At 43.7% G+C, this 21,871-nt stretch overlaps 1 protein-coding gene across 1 annotated transcript in view; it reads left to right on the forward strand.

Annotated features, from left to right (window-relative positions):
• LOC124150125 (transcription factor Sp4-like) overlaps nt 1–6,549 on the forward strand; it is a 62,851-nt gene extending 56,302 nt beyond the window's left edge. The window contains exon 7 of the mRNA XM_046522049.2: nt 1,237–6,549. Within this exon, the coding sequence (XP_046378005.1) occupies nt 1,237–1,412 (176 nt within the window). The 3' untranslated portion in view covers nt 1,413–6,549. The remainder of the gene's footprint in view (nt 1–1,236) is intronic.
• The last annotated feature ends 15,322 nt before the right edge of the window (nt 6,550–21,871 follow it).

Consider the following 21,871-nt stretch of genomic DNA (forward strand, 5'->3'; position numbering starts at 1 on the left):
GCCCAGAACTACGAACATGACGTCACAATGTTTTCTTATATTAGCCCCAACAGCTTCGATATCGTTTACCCATTTCTGTCATTGTTTATACCAGCTGCAGTGATACCCTCCGTCCATCCCCTGTCTCCACCTTTGGGCTATTCGGTCTCATATATTTATTCATTGTAAGAGCTTCAAAAGTCATGTTTTTCTAATAACTGTGCTACTAAAGGTGTACCAGCTAAGTTTTTAAGATCCCATTTATGCTTACTTCCGGCTTTCTACTGCCTGCCATATATTGATATTTTGCACCGTGTCAGCTGGCTAGGCAATCTAGATAAAGGCAAGGTTCATTTGAACTTTACTTTGCAGAAAATATATTGTATGAATAAGCATGAAAGGGAATAAGATACAAATGATGTATATATGTAAATAAATCACTCTGATAGTTTTTTTGGACGAAATGCAAAGTTTTACGATAAAAGAAATCAGTGCTGGTGCAAAAGACTGAAACATTCCCCACGCAAGTTCTTCCTCACCCCTGGCTAGACCTTTCCTCCTCAATTGAGGTGGGGGAAGGCTCATCCTAGGCCAGTTCTACCCCACCCCTGGCCAGACCTTTCCTCCTCAACTGAGGTGGGGGAAGGCTCATCCTAGGCCAGTTCTTCCTCACCCCTGGCCAGACCTTACCCCCTGAATTGAGGTGGGGGAAGGCTCATCCTAGGCCAGTTCTACCCCACCCCTGGCCAGACCTTTCCTTCTGAATTGAGGTGGGGGAAGGCTCATCCTAGGCCAGTTCTACCCCACCCCTGGCCAGACCTTTCCTTCTGAATTGAGGTGGGGGAAGGCTCATCCTAGGCCAGTTCTACCCCACCCCTGGCCAGACCTTTCCTCCTCAACTGAGGTGGGGGAAGGCTCATCCTAGGCCAGTTCTTCCTCACCCCTGGCCAGACCTTTCCTTCTGAATTGAGGTGGGGGAAGGCTCATCCTAGGCCAGTTCTACCCCACCCCTGGCCAGACCTTTCCTCCTCAATTGAGGTGGGGGAAGGTTCATCCTAGGCCAGTTTTGTGAGATAATTTTGTGTTTGTCTTGTTTTGAGTTGTTGGGTTCAAAGTTGATTCTATGGTATCCATTTGCTTCATTCCAGTGACTTTTCAATGTTCTGCCATTGTAAGTATCTACTGTTGTCCTTCATAGCATATAAATATGAAAGGGTATGCTACATGCAAACATTTTATGTTCTGATTGTTTTTCAGTGACAACAGAGGAGGAACCAGACATTGAGTACAATGAAGAACACGATTCTATCCAAAATAGTCATCAAGTGGAAAATGCAGAAGACGATGATGATGACGATGATGACGATGAGGATGAGGGCAGTGACTCTGCAAGCATGAAATTGATGGTTGAAGATGTTACACAGCAGCTTTAGAGTCAATACTGATTCAGTTCACCATGTGCGATCCAACTATAGGCATAACAATTACAGTCTGTGACTTAAGCCACTAGTCAAAAGCCAAGGTCTGAAAGTCCATGTAGTTCACGTTCAGACTGGTAGACTGAAGTTTTCTGGGCGGAGACTGCATTTGGCTCAGCTTTATGTATCAACCATATCTCATAAACATGAGAATAACTCACAAACTTATAAATATCTTCACTGACCTCTTGAGAATCTAGTGGAACTCCATTGTTGACGTACCACTGTATAAATAAAGCTGAAATGTGTTGTATATAATTCAAGCATTGTCATTACAGTAGACTGATCTTCTTAATAAAGACAGTTATTTTATCCCATTACGTACAGAAACGCATGCATTAAATGAAAAACTCTAAAAGAGCATGCATAATATAAACAGTGAAGCTTTTTCAGCATGCGTGCAACGGAGCTAATTTACGAAACACAATTACAAGCTAAAGTACTGACGGGAATGCTAGAAAAATGCTTTTTGTCCGTTAAAAAAGGATAGAATTTTTCACAGACTGTTGCTATTGAAGTATCGAGTAACTACCGATTAATCGACCTCTGGTTTGAAGTATTTCAGTCACAAGGAGTCCTATCGACAAGTTAACAGTAAGTTCACATTTATTCTAAGTCCAATGATGGCAATCTAAAATGGACTATAGAAATATGCGCTCATGACTCTGTTATAATGATAGTAATGTAGTCTTCATAAAACATCTTATCCACACAAAAAAATCATATCGAGAAAGTTCTAGATGTACAGCTTCTAAAATAACAAACTGTTCCCATGATGCATGTTACATTACACTTTCATAGCCATAGCCATGGTACACGACATAGAGTTTGTACTAGGAAATGTATACAAGTTCTTTACTCTTCAGAGAGATAGGTGAAAACCATTTATTAGTTAAGATAGGGTGATTTACCGAATTGCCCAAGCTGTTGGGTTTTAAATTCATGCCATCAAGTTTACGGTATGATAAGTAAAACAAAAACGGTATAGGGGTAGTCTGAAAAAGAAAACCGAGACATAAAAGGATATTAGACAGCTTTGATACAGGGTGATTAGGCGTGTAGTGTACAAGCTTGAATGAGCAGAAGGTACCCCTGACTTGTAGGAAAATTTGGGAGGAAAAAAGACATGATTAATGTTTCCCGGACTGCACTAACAATTGCTCTCCACGAGATGGGATTTCGATACACTGTGCGTGGCGATGACCAAGCAATTTTCAGGGAAAATTATTTCATCCTGTCTATGAGATCACATTCTCTCCGCACCATTCATAACTGTCGCAGTCAGGGCTTCCAGATCATTTACCTTGACAACAACATGTGACTTCATGTGGCTACCATCAGATGGACAAAAAGCACACATGGTACCATCATTAAAGGTAATCATTTCATTGTTTTGTATGCTGGAACCCCTGATCTGTGGCTTTTTGATGGCTAGTTTTCAAGGCAAAAACAACAACTGGTGATTATCATAAGGAATGAATAGTGATGTGTTCAGAGAGCCCATTTTAAACATACTCAGAGTAATTGTCATTGATAACACCAGTTAATATAACGTCCGGGAATCACATAGTGTCGCGCCAACCATCAGCAGTCTGAAGGCGACCATACAGGAATATATGACATAATTGACTTCAGACCATCTGAAACAAAACTTCAACTCATGGAGAAAATTCAGCTGAATAAGAAAACCAGTAAAGTACAAGACATATTTGCTGGCCGCACAACAAGGTCACGTTGTCTTACGTACGTAAGTCAGACATTGTGATCTCAACCCTATTGTGCAAACCAATTGAGCTAACTGTGAAGGCTTCATGGCAAGATATAACACAACATTCAAACTCACACATGTCAAAGATAGGATCAACGCAGTCTTTGCTAGATATCAGCATTGTTGAACCAGTTATCATACCTTTGGGTGACAGTACAGATTCATACACGTCATCAGTGTAGATAGATGCTACAACAAGAAATCATCTGTGGAACAACAAATACTTCTTGATACAAAAAACGCAACTTTCCAATACTCATCCCGTTTCATAGTTTTTGAGTATTCCATCATTTTTCTCAAACAAATATAATGCAGTACATATCCAAAATTGCTACCCCATCAAGGCACATTTCAATTAAGTACAATAACAGCAATATTGTGAGACCACCCCCAACTCTGGTGACATTTGCACCTGTGAGAATGCACGGGCCTGTGTGAGGCCATCACCTCGAGAAAGGTGTTGGGTAATTACCTCGGGTTTTTGGCTGTTTCATACATGCATAACAACACACGAATATTTTCTAAGTTTATCATCATTTTACCTGTAAAAGTACATCTTAAGGGTAATCACAGTGTCAGTTAGGATAGGCTAAATTAGGTCAATTTGCGTTTGCTTTGATATATAAATGTAGCGAACGCGAGGCCCATCAATATGTGGACTATATTTTGGATGAAGTTATTTCCATGTGTCCAAGGGGCGGTCGGGTAGCCTAGTGGTTAAAGTGTTTGCTCGTCAAGCCAAAGACCCTGTTTCGAATCCTGACATGGGTACAACGTGTGAAGCCCATTTCTGGTATACCCTGCCGTGATATTGCTGGAATATTGCTAAAATCGGCGTAAAAACCATACTCACTCCTTGTGTCCAATCTCTGACTGCTTGATAAATACTATTTTGAGAAAAGTTATTGACAAAGTGCACGGAAAGAAAAAAAGACACACCTGCGTTAGTACACGAACAAACGCAGAATGGAAAAGAAAGTTTCCAATTCTTTAAAATAAGGGTGAGCTGCAGTTTGGTTAATTTCAATGTCGTTTCATTAATGCGAAACATTGTGTGGGCTTAAAAAATTATGGAACCAGTAACATTCAAAAGTCAAATATTACTAGACACAATGAAATTACTTGTTTTGTTACTTTATTTTGAGTAAATGAATCCGATGAATCACCTCCTAAATAAAATAATGCAGTTGTCTTGGTCCGAGTTACTGAGCAGAACATTTTCAAACATAGTGCATTTTTGGCAATTACTTTTCTGCAAGTTTCAATGCAATCCAAATACCACAACATAAATACAGAAATTTTATCCTGCACTATACAGGGTACTGGCCTACTTGATATACTGAAATACAGTTGAAAGAGATTTTTTTCTTAAACAAAAACATAATTTAATTTTTTTGAAATGTTGAAATGTTGATTCATTTTGGGGAAAAAAACCCAATAATGATGAACAGATGAATAAAATTTATTGGCTACCCAATGAAAACTGTAGTAACCAAATTAAAATAGAAACCTTTGAGTAAAATCTCAATTGCTTAAAAATTTATCTGAAGCTCTGCATTGCTATGACCATTACTCACAGTTATCCAGAGTGACTACAAGAGAGAACTCAGAATGTTGACATTTACCTCACTCCCAATTAATTCCAAACATTAGCAACAAGTCGCCTCTGTGATTGATTACACTGCTATGGCATAAAAAGGGTATGGCAGTGGAAGGGAGGGGTGTCTTGTGGAGATGTGCTCAATCTATGGAACTAATCCTGGACGATTTTTGGAGACTCATTCAGTAAGCTTTTGCAATTGAGTATTTTATGGCTCACCAGTCCTTGAAAGGCAATGTGAGATATTGTCATCACATGTCGTCAGTTAACATCACAGTTTGTTTTTTTTAATATTTTCTGCTCCTTCCCTAAAATAGCTACATGGATGAGCTGCTCTTTTTGTAAAAAAAGGGGTTAAAGTTTGTACAAGGTATCAAAACTAGAATTTCAGGAAGGCCATTGGGTAGCATCTTTGGTTTCAAACAAGACAATATTTTAAATTTAGTCAAAAACTTAATGGGGGCTGCTCAAGGCATCTTGATTTGGAATCAATGTGGCTGCCAGCATCAATATTGTAAAATACAAACAAAAACAAAACCATCATTTATTTGTCATACATTATTTCATCATTCCTCAGAAACAACTTCATCAATGAAGCTGAAACTTAGCATGCTTATTCTTGCCAATGATGACACCTGAACTTGTTCAAGAAGTTCAAATCTGATGTTCAGTATGGAAGCCATATTGAAAAAGCTATTTATGTCCATAGTTCAACCCAATCGGCTCAGAATCTTCTCTGACCCGAGAAGATCCGGGGTAGAATAGGTCTTCAGCAACCCCCCCATCGCTGTAAAAAGCGACTGCTTGTCGTAAGAGGTGACTAACGGAATCAGGTGGTCATGCTCGCTGACTTGGTTGATGCATGTCATTGATCCCTATTGTGTGGATCGATGCTCATGATGTCAATCACTGGATTGGCTGGTCCAGACTCCATTATTTACAGACCACCGTTATATAGCTGTGATATTGCTGAGTGCGGTGTTGCTTGATGTTTGAAAAGTCCATTTATGGCCATTTCTCATTCTTGTTCAGAATGTCATGAAATGTGCATTTAGTAGTTTAGCAAACATATTTGTTCCAGTTTATGCAATATTTTATATTTTTACATGATTTGGCATTTGCACTTTCACCATGCTCTTACATGCTTGAAAACTTCATGTGCTTGTTCCCCCCAATAATGCCACCTGAAGTTGAAGTTGGAATATCAATACTGACAGCAACTTTTGTTAGTGTCTGTCTTAACAACATTTTATACTGTACTACATATTCAGGTGAGCAACAGTACCGTGGCACTCTTTTGTTCAAGCGAAAATAGCAATGGTATTCTGAGTGTGCACAATTCTTCTCTTTTAAGAAAGAAACAATATTTGTACAAATATGTTTAAATAGGACACAAGTTCAAGGATGTATATTTGGCCTGGCAAAACATCTTATATCTTTTAAAACAGACTTTAATTCCAAATTTATTCTTTGTTCATATTGTTTTTTTGCATATATGTTATATTAAATAAGTATATTATAATAAAATTGGAACGTCTATATATCAATAAATATTGATAAAATTCACTCTATATTGTCATATGTCTGTATTTCTTTCTTTTTTGAGCTCCCTGTAGAGTGTATGCTGGTATTTGTGCTCAGCCGCTTTTGGTTTTCTCAACCATGCACTTATGACAGATGTTGGAGACTTACCTGTAGTAAGTGAATTAAACTATGCATGCAGATACTGTTTTGTGCATTTTTTATCTCCAGAGGTCCATTTTCAACTCAACTCATGATTCAATTAAAGTAACAATGGCAATATGGGTTGCTGTTCTTGAAATACAAACAAATATTTGATCTTTGTTTAGAAATTATTTCATATATCCGTCAGTGTTGTTTTTCTACATGATTGACAGAAGGAAATAAACACAACATCTTTGCATTTTCTATTTCATTTGATTTCTGTCTCCAGCAACTTTTCAAATTGATGAGGGGGCACTAACAGTGACCCAGACATATAAAGCACAATTCACAGTGCAGAGCTGCATCTCTTAGATGTGCCTGAAACCAATGATTACGTTCCTACATTTGTCAGCACCATACCCCTGCTTGTGGGCTTCATCAAAGTAGTAAAGCCTTAGATCTGCAACACTTCAGGTCTTTCTTCCACATCAAGTTGATCAACCCAGGAATATTATCAAAAACAAGAGAATACATTTTCTCAATCGTAGCAGCTAGATAATATACATTGTACTAGTAAGTTGTAGCAGTACCATGAGGGGTACATGTGGTTTTATGCGTCCCTCGTTAGGTTTTATACAAGCCAGCTTACTTATTATTAGTATTATGGTGTGAACAAACTGTGTGAGCATACCGAGCATCATGTTTTATTTAAAGACTGTTGTCGGTGATTCAATAAATTCTGATCAACAACCCACTCAAAGCACTGCACTTAACTATGCCTCTTCACTCAATGTATTTGCCAACACCAGTCATGGTAGAATGGAGATAAACATACTGGGTTTTTCAATGTAGAGCTAGTTTACTTGTAGATTAAACCGCGTTAAATTTAACATTTGAATCGTCGCACTGCACATTTGGTTCCAAATTCAATTTAGCACCTTTAACTCTACAGGTAACCTAGCTCTACATTCAAAAGTATGTTTATCTCCTAATTAGATTTCTGAGGGATCTCATGAAAAAAAAGAAGAATTATATTACAAGCATTGAAAAATCTGTCTTTTTAATTTTTTTTTTTTTAAAGTTGTTTGCATACCAAATATTTTTGTGATTAATTTAAAATTTTCAAAAAAATGGCATTGCAGACTTATCTATGCAGATAACATTATTTTAGAGAAGTGCCATTTTTTAGATCACAACAGCCATATTGAAAAAACTATTCATGGCCACATTTCAGCCATGTTTGCCCAAAATTAACTGTAATGCTCTAAAATTAATTCAAAATGAATCTTTTCTGAATTTGTGCAACCACGGAAGCTGAATTTTGGCTTGACGTCGCTTGACAATAATTGTTCAATTCATAAGGATTTTGGTTGACCCACCAGGTAGTGACATCCGCTCCTGTTCACCTAAAGACAATCGTGCTCCTCCGTTGACCGTGGCGAACAAAGATTCTGCTGCTGATTGTCAGGGTTCATCTTCTACTAGAATTTAAAGAAGTAAAGATTGGTCCCACTCCTCGCCCAAGCATTGATGTTCCAAGGATAGACAATCGACGCACGAGGGACTGCTCACCCAGGGATCGACATTCTTCGGTTCAGCGTTATGGCTCTCGGGATCGGCACTCCTAAGATCAACATTTTCAGAATCGGCACTCAGGAGTTTGACATCTTCCAAATTTTTACTCGTGTTCATCCTGATCATTGTCGAATGCTACTGTGGTTGCTACCTGGCCTCGCATTATGCAGATCATCATCAGCACGGAATTCCTCTTGATAAGGCGCTTTTGTGTACCAAACACTTGGATGGGAGAGCTGCACCACACACTTGGCTTCGTCATATCCTGACTTACGATCCCACAGTGGATATTACCTTTCTCCTCAGGATCTACCTTTCGATCAACTTGACATAAAGAGCCTTGTCGATCCTCTCCCACTTGTAGACGTTCCCGTGATGCTCCCTCCACCTGTGCAGCCGCTCCCATCCTCATGGGACCATAGTTATCCATTACCGAACCTTGAATCGTTTATTCATGAAGTGAGCACTGCCTTCCAGCATCCTTACAGGCTACAGGCGGCTCCTGCTTTGGATTGCTGGACTCCCACACACGCTCCTCCTGGTACAATTGTTCCTGACATCTGAATCGTGTGCCAGCTAATGAAGATATGGATAATCAACCATCCCCTGCATCACCTGAGAGTTTTGAACCTGCTGACCCTTCACCTATCCTTCATTGGATTGTGGACCAACTTTGACTCCAGTTTAGTACTTCGTCGGATGATCGATTATTGTGCTTCCCTGTTTCCTCTCCGGGCTCTTCATACAGCGCTTTTGCGTCTCTTCGTGGATCATGCATTTGTCTGCAGTCCTCTATTCTCTTTCAGATTAAATCCTCCTTGGGGCACTTATTGGATTTCCTTGCTCAAGAAAATCAGCGTTTTTGTATGATATATGACCACCCCAAATGGGGCCTCATCCTCTACAGGCGACACACGCCAAAGGGAGAGACTCTCACCCAAATCACTTTTCCTTATGTCATCTGACTGCACAGACGTACTTCTAAGACTCCTGAGAATTTAACTTCATCCTACTTATCGTGGAATACCGAAGACATGGCTCAAACTGTATGTGTGGTATTTTTCCTTTTCTTTCTTGCAAAGGCGTAATTCCTCGCATTTTATGGTTTTTATATGTTGTAACTCGGCCGCCACGTGCACGTGCCACGTTTGTTTCACGTAATGGCGGCCACTGTGTAGCTTATTCTGTTCTGGTAAATTCCATGTTCGTGTACAACCGACATGGCTTTTTTATCTTAACATTATTTCACTACATTGTTTCCTTTTCAACCCGGCTGTAACTTTAATAAATTGCCCTGCGGGCGCAAGTTACTGTGTGTTTTTTTCCGCTCAGGGGAAGGTTTACTATGCTCCCTTTATATGTTACAAATGTATACACGGCCTTTGCTATCGATATTGCGTGTCGCATTTTCGTTACGCCTTTGCATATGTTGTGTTGTAATTAAGCATGTACTGCAATTTTCACAATTCGCACCGATACATATCCCCCCCCCCCACCGTTCCCATCCGCATCCCTTCCTGTTCCATCTACTTCCTCTCTCACCGAGGAGTCGGAGACTACCTTCGGCTCGGAGTCGAGGGATGAGGAGTGGATGGAGGAGGGAGGGGATGACTAGGAGGCTGCGGGTAGTTTTTCCTCCGCATTCTCGCGGAGGCATGTCAGGGATAAGATTGTCCAAGTACTGCCTCAGGTGGCTGCCCATATGTTCGTCTCAGATCCGTCTGAGTTCCGCCCTCCGGGGGGACGCTTTTGCTCCGTGCAAAGTGCCCCAGGTGCGGTTCCGCATTCTGTCCTCGCTGGTACACGAGGTCATCGGTCCTCTGCTGTCGGGAGGCCGTAAAAGGTTTGTTCTCCCCAAACTTACTAGTCGGTACCAGTTGGCAGAGGACTGTGACTTCGAGGTGCCTTGTTGGAGGTGCCTAGCACCAAGCTGCACAAGCGGGCCTCCCCCCTTGCCTCCTCCAATGCTGAAGCGCCAGATCGGAAGTCCAAGCCTGCTTGGAAGCAGCCGCTTCCTTCAGGCAAGGGCGTTGGGAGGGGCAAAAAGGGCAAGGGCCGGGGCAAGGCAGCCATTTTGCGGGGTTCCCAATAGCTCCTGCCCAGCCCCAGGTGGCCCCACAGTTGACAGTCCTAGGGCTGCCGACTGTTGCCTGAAGTTCCCGTGGGTGGCCGACTCTCTCTCTTCCTGTCGGAATGGGAGAAGGTGTCCTCCAATCCCTTAGTCATGTCCACACTCAGGGCCACTTACCTCAGTGGAAACTTCTTCCGCCACCCTTCTCCGGGACTCCGGTGCCCGCTACCCGAGAGAAGGCGGACATACTTCATGCCGAGATTGTAGCACTGCTAAACAAAGCTGCTATCGAGCCGGTTCCATTGGGACAGGAAAGCGAGGGCTACTACTCGACTTATTTCCTCGTCACCAAAAAAGACGGAGGGTTCAGACCTATTCTCAATCTTAGAAAACTGAACAAACTCATAGAGGTACCGTCCTTCAGGATGGAGACACTGCGCTCAGTGATCTCGAGACCCAGGAGTGGCTCATTGCACACCTTATGTGGTGGACCGAGGATGGGAATCTGTCTCGGGGGCTCCCCCTCGACACTCCCGTTCAATCTCTCACAGTTCAGAAAGACGCGTCACTCTCTGGCTGGGGAGGCGTTCTGAACGATAACACTGCCTCGGGACTGTGGTCCCAGCAGGAGATCGCGCTGCACATCAATGTGCTGGAACTGAGAGCGGTCAGGTTGGTGTTCCAACGATTCTTGGATCTGCTTCGTGGCCAGTTGGTTCGTCTAGAAATGGACAACCAGACGGCGATGACTTACATCCGGAAGCAGGGGGAACGGTGTCTCCGTCGCTTCTCCAAGAGACGTGGCAGTTCCTCCTATGTTCCCAACGTCCGCGCGGACGCTCTGTCTTGCCGGATCCTCGCTCCTCACGAGTGGAGGCTTGACCTGGGGATATATGGGATTATCTCCCGATTATACGGGTCGTTCCAGGTGGATCTGTTTGCGTCTGGGGTGAACCACCAGACACCAGTGTTCTGCTCCCGAGTCCCCGACCAGAGGTCGGAGGCACCGGACGCCTTCCAGCTAGATTGGACGGACAGAGTTCTGTGGGCCTTCCCACCAGTTCCTCTGATTCCCAGGGTCCTTTCTCAGCTAGCCACTCAGCCTGCGCGGCTTCTTGTGCTACTGGCACCTCTTTGGTCGGCGCAGAGTTGGTTTCCCGTAATACTCAGGTTTCTGGCTCAGCCTCCTGTTCTATTACCTTTACGACCAGACCTCCTATCCCAGAACAGGGCACTCCACCCGAATCCCAGGATTCAGTAGATGGCTTGGCCACTGTCAGGAATCGCCTCCAGGAGAGCGGTATTCCTGCACGAGTTGCAGACACAATACTGGCTTTACGAAGGGATTCGACAAACGTTTAATATGAGGATAGATAGGCCTGCTATGCGCGCTGGTGTGTCAATAGAGGGCATGCAGATCCCTTTTCTGCAGATCTAGTCGCGGTGTTAGAGTTCCTCCAATCACGACTTGATGCCGGCCTGGCAGTCGGGGTACTCGACAGCCATTGCGGCTTTTCACATCCCTATCGACGGGGCACTTCTGGGTGCACACCCTTTAGTGAAGCACTTTTTGGCAGGCGTGGTCAGGATCCCCCTTGGGACTTGTCAATCGTTCTTGATTGGCTGTCCGGTCCTTCCTTTCGGGATCTGTCGTCTCTCTCCCTTCAGCTGTTCAGCTGGAAGGCAGCGTTCCTTGTGGCGGTGACGTCAGGTAGACGGGTAGCGACATTCACGCAATGTCCGCCGATCCCGGGCTGACCGTCTTTCACCGGGACAGAGTCAGTATTCGCCTACCGGACTCTTACCGTCCCAAGGTCGCACAAGCTATCCACGTGACAGCTCCTATCGAGCTACCTGCTCTTTCACAGCCTTCCTCGTCGGGGACCTCTGCAAGACATGCTCATGTCTTGGATGTCCGCAAGGTTCTCAAGGTCTATATCAGCAAGGCTAAGGATATCCGTAAGGATAACCAATTATTCTGCTGTTACGGCAGTGGGAAGGCTGGCTCCCCTGCGAGCGTTTTATGATAAAGGCCAATACTGCGGCTTTTTCCATAGCATATGGTCAGACCACGCCCTGTCTCAAGCCCCCGGTGGTGCCTCATGATAAGGTGGGTTCCATTTTTTAAATTCTCTATAGTCTTGTGTGTTTTTTTACGCTTGTTGCAGACGGATGCCACTTCCTTTATTATCTTTAGGAGTCTATCTTGATTCAATAAGTGCCCCAAGGAGGATTTAATCTGAAAGAGAATCGTACAAACCTGTAAGGTTATGGATTCTCTGATAAAATCCTCCTTGGGGCACGGCCGCCCGTCTGCTACGAGACATTGGAAAAGTGATTTGGGTGAGAGTCGCTCCCCTTGGTGTGTGTCGCCTTTAGAGTGTGAGGCCCCGTTGGGGTGGTCATATATCATACAAAAACGCTGTTTTTTGTGTAGTAACATTTTTAATTAAGGAAAATGGTTACAACTATGTCATGTAGATTTTCTTGAGCAAGGAAAATGCAATAAGTGCCCCAAGGAGGATTTCATCAGAGAATCGACCACCTCCGTGGTCTAGTGGTAGAGCGTCCGCCTGGAGAAGAGCGGAGGGTCCGGGGTTCGATCCCCGGCCGCGTCATACCAAAAGACGTTAAAAGATGGTACTTGTTGTTACCCTGTCTGGCGCTCGGCATTAAGGGGCTAAAACAAGGAGTGGTCGGCTCGGAGTCCGTATACTGTGTCTGAGTGGGTTATTCATGTTAAACTGCGGCATGGTATCTCAGTGAACTAGCACTATAAATCGGCATTAGTCCGGACTAGTACAAGCAGCCACGTACACACACGTACATGCACGTCGCTATATTAGTGCAATAATCTTGGACGCGACGTTAAACCCCATTTCACCTCACCTCATCAGAGAATCCATAACCTCTACAGGTTTGTACGAGTTTTTCTGTGGAGTATTCCGGCTCCCATGGCATCTCGAAGACTGTTTCAGCTCCTGAACTCTATGGCGACCCTTTGCCCTAAACATTCGTTGACTGCATCGACTGTGGTGGATTGTAACTTGGCTCATCTCGATTCTACGATTAGGCAGATGCTCCCTCTGATATCCACCATCCTTTCGGTGACAAGGGCTCTCTTGACTTTGATGTCTTACGCAAAATCACACCAAGAGTCGGTACTTTTGATTGAGGACAAGATCACTGCTATCTTGGATCTCCCCTCCCATCACGTGGGTTCACTAACATTCTATGACGCAGAGGCGTTCTCCAACATTGTAATTTGGATGACACTTTCAAAACCCATTTGTCCCAGCTCTTTCGATCTCTTGTGTCTACAGAGACAACATGCACCCTCACTTTATTCCCGCCATACGGGACCTTCGAGAAGATCTCAGTGGACGATCTGGCTATTTTCGTGGCCATAGATGAGACCATCATTTGCTGGCAAGGGTCCCAAGTCCTCCTCCGGACATACTGTTTCATTCTCCAAGGACATCAGTGAGTCCGCCAGAGCAAATCGATTCCCCACATGGGTACAATGTGTGAAGCCCATTTCCTGGTGTCACCAGCCGTGATATTGCTGGAATATTGCTAAAAGTGGGGTAAAACCATACTCATTCACTCACTCCATGGGAGATAGTGTTAAGTCCTGTCTTGTAGCATCGATCGACTTGAGACCCTTTCCGGATCAATTGTAAGTGGTACACAGTATTGCACGTTTTTTACAGCTATGCGGTTGTTAATGTAACGATGTCATCCGTGAAAACACTTTCCTCATGCTATACTTATTCATTATTCCTAATAGATGACACTGACTAACATACCAGAATCGTATCACCAGTTTTAATGCGTTTTCTTACTCATGAGTTACCGGTACTCCCATTTACCACACAAGGCAGTGTTTTAGATAGTTTATTTATTACACTGTTTAGCACTAGTTTCCTCGTTTTATCATTAAATTTACACATATATATAGAGAGAGGGAAAACGCAAAAGAAACGTCACCCAAAGTAACATTGCATGAAAAGTTGTCATTTAAATATCAGGGTAATTTTTGTCAAAGTTTCTAAAATTAAACATTACCTTGTTTGGAAAAATGAAATTTGATTTTAAAAAAACAAAGCAGGTGACAATAAAACCGATCGCCCAAATGCATCGGGGCAAAGGCCATGGTAACCCGATACACGTGAGTTCCATGCAAATTGAAATGTACATGCGTTCCCCCATTTCTTGCCCTTTAAAAATCCTGCCAGATCGGATAACATTCATTCGTTATTTTACCACCCGACGTCAGGTTGTCAGATTGTGCAACAGCATCTTCAAGATCGCTTTGTTACTGCTGCGGAAACTGCTCGACAGAACATGGGGACACACCAGCGACACATTAGTGCGGCCACCTCCACTGTCACAGGCCACACTTGAGGGCCCATTCTGACACCACGTCATCGCCGGGTCTTCAGTGGGCAACACAGCACCAGCAGCGGAGAAGAGTCCTCTTCACAGACGAGAGCCGTAACTGTATCTCAACAGCAGATGGCAGAGAGTCTGGCGACGCCGTCGGGAACGTTATTCGGATGCTTGTGTTGTTGAGAGAGACTCGTGGGGTGGTCCGAGCATCATGGTGTAGGGTGGAATTGGTCTTGCACAGAGGGTCGGCCCTGTGGTCTTCAAGAACATCGGTCCAGGGAGAGGCAATGGTGTCACAGGAGCTCGGTACATTGATCAAGTCTTGAGACCACACGCCATGCTTCATTTAGCACGTCGTCGCAACCACGTGTTTCAGCATGATAACGCCCTTGCCCACTCTGCGAGAGCAACAAGAGTCTTCCTCCAGCAGAATGGCATCAGAACCATGCAGTGGCCTGCCCTCAGTCCCGATTTAAATCCCATTGAGCACCTGTGGGACGAGATTCAAAGACGGCTGAATGACGTCCAACCAAGGCCGACAACTGCAGCTGAATTGCGTCATTAGTTCCTCAGTGTGTGGGCTCGTGTCTATGGCCTTCATCAACCGCCTCATACATTCCATGTATCGACGTTGCACGGCAGTCATCAATGCACATGACGGACACACGAGATACTGACTTGTGATGCCATTTTCTCAGAGACTAGTGTTGTTTCACTTTAAGAACATTTGACACTTTAATTTCAACCTTGATGATCAGTTTTGCCAAGTTTCATCTATTTAATATGTCTCAAAGTATGTTTATAGTGTTTGGACAAATAGGTTTCTCATATACTGAACAACAAAAGTTCCTGTGACATTGAATAAGATTTAATGCAAAGTTATGTTTTTTACCAATCTGAAACAATTTTGGTTTGCAACCGATAAAAGACTCCTGTAAGTGTTCAAATGGTTTAATTTGCCATACTGACTTCAGAAAATATGTGATTTCATCAAAAAACATGAACATGCCAAAATGTCAATTTACAAATCCAAAGCGTGTGTGTCTCTGGTTGCGATGCAAGCAACACATCTTCGTCTCATGGAATGGACCAGGCATCACACAAAGTCCTGTGGGATATCTGTCCATATCTGCTGGAGCATGTTTCAAAGTTCCTGGAGTGTCTTAGGAACACGTGGTTGACGTCGAAGGCGCCGATCCATCTCATCCCACATGTGATGTGGTGAGAGATTAGGGGAGCGAGCTTGCCAGGGGATGACATTCACGTTGTTTTGTCGAACGGATTCCTGAACAGGTTGAGCAATTTGAGGCCGGGCGTTGTCATGTTGAAAGGTAATGCCTGGGCCATGACGACGCAAAAACGGTAAAACAGGACCGGTGTCTCGTCACGGTAGCGCTGTCCATTGAGATTTCCATCTCCCACTATCAACAAGGTCCTCTGTCTTGCTGTCATCCCACCCCATACCATTATGCTGCCACCCCTGAACCGATCTTCTTCCATGACACAATGATTGACGTAACGTTCACCTCGACTTCGATACACTGGAATCCGTCCAACGCTGTGGTTGAAGTGAAAACGAGACTCGTCAGTGAATAGAACATGTCCCCACTACATGGCCGTCCAGCGTAGATGCTGTCTGCACCACTGTAGGCGTGCTTGACGGTGGTTTCCTGTCAAAATGGGACGTCTGGCGGGGCTTTTGCCGACAATCCCTGCACATCTGAGGCGACGATGTACGGTTTGTGAAGATGTTTGTCGAAGGCCAGGGATGCTTCTTGCAGTCAGTGTTGCTGGCTGGAATCGATTTTGTAGGTGTGTTGTTCGAATCCAGTTGTCTTGTCGATTATTGGTTACGCGATGCCTGCCACTCCGAGGATGGTCTATGACTGCATTCGTCTGTTGCCAACGTTGCCATAAACACCAAATGGTGTTGCTGTGGACGTTAAATTGTCTTGCAACATCACGTTGACTCGATCCTGCTTCAAGCATACCAATGGCTCGCTGGCGCTCATTTTCGGACAGGCGTGGTATTTCGTAATGTTGAAGAATTGCATAATTTTGTTGTTTTTCTGAGTAGTTGTCAGCACGATGCTAAACAATGCCTATGGAATCCCGTTAACGCACATGTTTTTATACCCATTCTTGGGTAGTGAAATGCATGGGGCTTGCATAAAAGTCAACATTTGCATGGAATGCATGCTTTTCTGTAGCAGTTGCGTTTTTGTGACATGGTTCCATACATGTACTACAATATTGAAAACCAAACTTTACTTGTTTAAAAAATACACTAATATATTGGTGTCACAGGAACTTTTGATGTTGAGTATATATCTATCCATGGTGACGTTTCTTTTGCGGTTCAGTATACTAATCCTATCTCACAGGTCATGTGCCCTCCAAACCATCACAGCTACCCTTGTCTGTTAGCTCTTCGGAAAGAGAATGATGTGGCAGGGGTGATCAGAGGTGCGTTCAATAAGCCTTTGGTAGCCGATGCGCCAGCAAGCTCCAGCTAGTGCCTCCGAATATTTCCTAATGGACGAAACGCATGATGTGCGCGCTTTCTTGCGCCTCGGCGAATACTGAGGAGGAGGCAAGCCGAGGGACAAAGATGGCGAACTTGGACAAGTGCCGAGCCTGTAAACATTACATTTTTTATATGGAAGAACTTGTTAGACATACATGCCCTCTATGGTGAAGTTTAATACCTTCACATTAGTGATTACATTTATTGGAAGACTTGTCACTTGTTAAAACAAGTGAAACCCAATTGTTTAAGCTGCATTCAGAAGCCCCTCGCAACACGGGGTATTTTTCCTTGCAACCCATGATAATTTCAATACAGAAAAAAACCCTTTTCATGCGTCTGTTTGTGAACACGATACATGTATGATAAAATTTGGTATTAAATGATTTCTCTTTGTAAACATTGGACATATACTGAGAGGCATTAAACACGCACACCAGTCAAAATCATGCGACAATGACAAAGGTCATAAAGCCTGAAATGGAGGTCAATCTTGACAAAATGACGTTGTGACCTTCCATTGCACCTGCAGAGCTTGAGTTAACTCAGCGACAGTATGTGGTGGTTGCAACTGACGTCGAACCCTACGGCCAAGTTCGTCCCACAAATGTTCATTTGGATTCAAATCTGGTGATCGAGACGGCCAATTTAACACCTGAACATTCCAGGGTCACGCGGGCTGTATGAGGTCGGGCATTATCATGTTGGAAGACCAGTTGGTTTACACCACGTCGACGTCCTCTCAGCAACGGTAAGAGCGCTGATTGTAACGCTGGGCGTTGAGATTTCCACGAATCCCAACCAAGTCAGAGCGAAAGTTGGCATTCATTGCATCCCACAACATGACACCTCCACCTCCAAAACGATCATGTTCAGTAACGCAGTTTCGAGCAAAACGTTCATGGTTCCGTCTGTATACACGGATGCGGCCATCTGGGAAACTGACGTTGAAGCGTGATTCATCTGAAAAGATGACATTTCTCCATTGCCTGGGAGCAAGATAACCACCTGCAGCTGCCCAACGTTGACGTGCAAGGCGGTGTGCGTGAGTCAACATCTGGCCACCATAGTGTCGACGGCACCGGATGTTTCGTGAAGCAAGGCGACGTCGGACTGTGCGATCACTGATTGGTCGTCCCCTTGTTCCCATCATGCCAATGACAGTCTGTCGTGCTGTTCTGAAGCGATCCCTAAGGTGACTCACAATGATGAGTTGGTCCTGCCTCCGCGACGTCACAGGCGGCGTACCTGATCGAGGACGGTCGGCAACAGTTGTCCTGTGACGATGCTGCAGTCGGACAACAGTTGATCGATGGACGTTGAAGTGCGCAGCAATGGCTGTCGGCGTCTGGCCAGCTCCCAACATCCCTATGGCTTGGTTCCTCTGTGCGTTGCTTAACCGTGGCATCGTGAATATGCATGATACCCTGGCCGCACTGTTTTTTATAGGGCCCAAGTCCCAACTTTGCACGTGCATCATGACTTTTTTCAGATCTTCCTGATTTCCCACATTTCACCTTTATGGTTGCGTTTTAGTCGTCAAGCACTGCGTTCATGGCAGTTGGGATTCAAACTCAAACATTTGATGTTCGACATTATTCTGTATACCCATTTACTTCATGTCAGTTGTAAGACACACAGACACAAATAACGCTGACTTTTAGCATGATAATGGGCGTGCGTTTTTAATGCCTCTCAGTATATATCATTATGTGATATAAACCGTCATTTGTCGAAACTCAAAGAAAACGTAAATTCATACATTTACATAGGTGTTTGTCTTTTCTTAAATAAATCTAAAACATTGCAGTTTGTTGGTTTATTTGTTTGTTGTTTTGTTTGTTGACCGCTGTTGTAGAAAACTACTATCGTCAGCTATGACGTCATTTCTAGTTTAAGAATAAGACGCCAACAATATACCAGTGCGCGTGAACGATATTGCACCAGTGCACATACGATTTTTATTAACTCGGTTATTTGTAAAACTGTGGGTAATACATTATTTTTTATCTGATTTGTGACACGTTTTCGTGTCGTTTTGGCAGTATCGTGACATGTCTCACCCGTTGTATTTAATTTATTCACCTTGTCCCGAATATACTCAAATTCAATAAATACGAATATTAACATCAAACCTGGAATGCAATTTTAAGAAATAAGATTTTATTTGGTTTATTCAATCCACATCGTCGATTATAAGGCATCAATAATGTTTTCTTGTAGGCCTAATCATTTAAATTTCTCCCCGACGTCGGCAAATCTGGTGATTCATAATTTTATTACCCACCCATACACAGCGGAGGAACTCGATGATAGCGTGTAAAACATAACATAATATACTGAACCACAAAAGAAACGTCACCATGGATATATATACTGAACCACAAAAGAAACGTCACCGTGGATAGATATACTGAACCACAAAAGAAACGTCACCGTGGATAGATATATGAGTAACCTTATTTGTCCAAACACTGTAAACATACTTTGAGACATATTAAAAAGATGAAAAATAGCAAAACTCATCATCAAGGTTGAAATTAAAGTGTCAAATTTTCTTAAAGTTAAACACAACACTAGTCTCTGAGAAAATGGCATCACAAGTCAGTATCTCGTGTGTCCGCATGGTGCATTGATGACCGCCGTGCAACGTCGATACATGGAATGGATGAGGCGGTTGATGAAGGCCAGAGGCACTTGAGCCCACACTCTGAGGAACACCTGTTCAGCTGCAGTTATCGGCCTTGGTCGGACGTCATTCAGCCGTCTTTGAATCTCGTCCCACAGATCCTCAATGGGATTTAAACTGGGACTGAGGGCAGGCCACTGCATGGTTCTGATGCCATTCTGCTGGAGACTCTTGTTGCTCTCGCAGTATGGGCACGGGCGCTATCATGCTGAAACTCATGGTTGCGGCGACGTGCCAAATGATGTATGGCTTGTGGTCTCACCCAACAATTCTCTCTCAACAACACAAGCATCCGAATAACGTTCCCGACGGCGTCGCCAGACTCTCTCTCTCTCTGCCATATGCTGTTGAGATGCAGTAACGGCTCTCGTCTGTGAAGAGGACTCTTCTCTACTACTGGTGGCGCCAATTCTGGTGCTGTGTTGCCCACTGAAGACGGTCGCGGCGATGACGTGGTGTCAGAATGGGTCCTCAGAGTGGTAGCTCAATAACTACTCTCATATACAGATAGACAGATTAAATAAAAGTTCCCTCATCAATTTAGACTTAAAGTAGGAGTAAGATGATTTCTTTCGAATTTGTGGTGGCGGGGGGATTTGACATCTTCTGGTGACTCTTATTAATACTTCTGAACTCAGAAATGAATGCAGAAAGTATCTGAATAGCAATGCTGACATGAGCTTCAATTATTCAACTGTCTTTGTTGACATTTTCTGATGTGGCTACGAATTGAGGTAAGCTCCAGCGCTTTTTTTTGTAACTGCGAGACATTTGAGTCATTGCATTCAATGCAATAATATATAAATTCAAACCTTTTGCGCATTAATGGGCCTGTAATCAGTGTGATATTTCAATGTGCGAATTATGACACTAGAGATACGACTTGGAACTGAAAATAGGCCTATGAGAAGAACCACATAAATTCTTGAAGACTTCTCATTTTGAGAACACATCTGCCACTTATCTGTAATTAGGCTGGATGACATGATGTGACTTTGGGAGCCTTGCTTGCAATGGTGTTGTTGGGGCTCTCATTAATCTGCTCGACAGCCATCTTTTCTGCAGGAGGCATGACCCTTTTATACCTCAATAAGTTGAGGCTTCAAATTGTTGTTCAGGAGTGGACGTTTGTATGGGAGATTTTAGTGCAAACTCTGTCCTGTTTCACCAGGATTACCCAAATAGTGTGTTCACATGCAACTAAAATCTTCAGCAGATATTTGATTTTACTTAAGCCTGTGTCACATTTCTTTGTCCTTACATCATACCCAATGAATTATACCCAAAAGTCAGTTGCTATGTGCCTGACATCACTAACAAACATGTGACCAATAATCAGTCAGATCACCTGTCGAAATGAGGTGAGGTGAGGTGAAATGGGGTTTAACGTCGCGTCCAAGATTATTGCACTTATATAGCGACGTGCATGTACGTGTTTGTGTTTGTGTGGCTGCTTGTACTAGTCCGGACTGATGCCGATTTATAGTGCTAGCTCACTGAGATACCATGCCGCAGTTTAACATGAATACCCCATTCAGACACAGTATACTGACTCCGAGCCGACCAGTCCTTGTTTTAGCCCCTTAACGCCGAGCGCCAGACAGGGTAACAACAAGTACCAGCTTTTATCGTCTTTTGGTATGACGCGGTCGGGGATCGAACCCCGGGCCTTCCGCTCTCCGGGCGGACGCTCTACCACTAGACCACGGAGGCTGTCCCTGTCGAAATGAGAGCATCTGACCAAACCTGAAACGTTACAAAATGACAAAAACAAATTCATTGTCCAAAAACACAGTTCTCAATAGTGCTAATGTGATCCACTTGAGGCGATCACAGCCTCGCACTGTTATCTCATACTCGCAGTAAGTTTCTGGATAGTTGACAAGGGAAGATTGTTCCAAAGCACAGTAAGTGCATTGTCGAATTGCTGGATTTGTTTTTCGTTTGCTTGTTGTTTAACACCGCACTCAGCAATATTCCAGCTATATGACGGCGGTCTATAAATAATCAAGTCTGGACCAGACAACCCAGTGATTGACAACATGAGCATCGATTCACTCAATTGGGATACGACATGCATCAACCAAGTCAGCGAGCCTGACCACCCAATCCCGTTAGTCGCCTCTT

The sequence above is a fragment of the Haliotis rufescens genome, unplaced genomic scaffold, assembly GCF_023055435.1.
Source record: "Haliotis rufescens isolate VD_foot unplaced genomic scaffold, xgHalRufe1.0.p SCAF_4, whole genome shotgun sequence".
Taxonomy (NCBI): domain Eukaryota; kingdom Metazoa; phylum Mollusca; class Gastropoda; order Lepetellida; family Haliotidae; genus Haliotis; species Haliotis rufescens.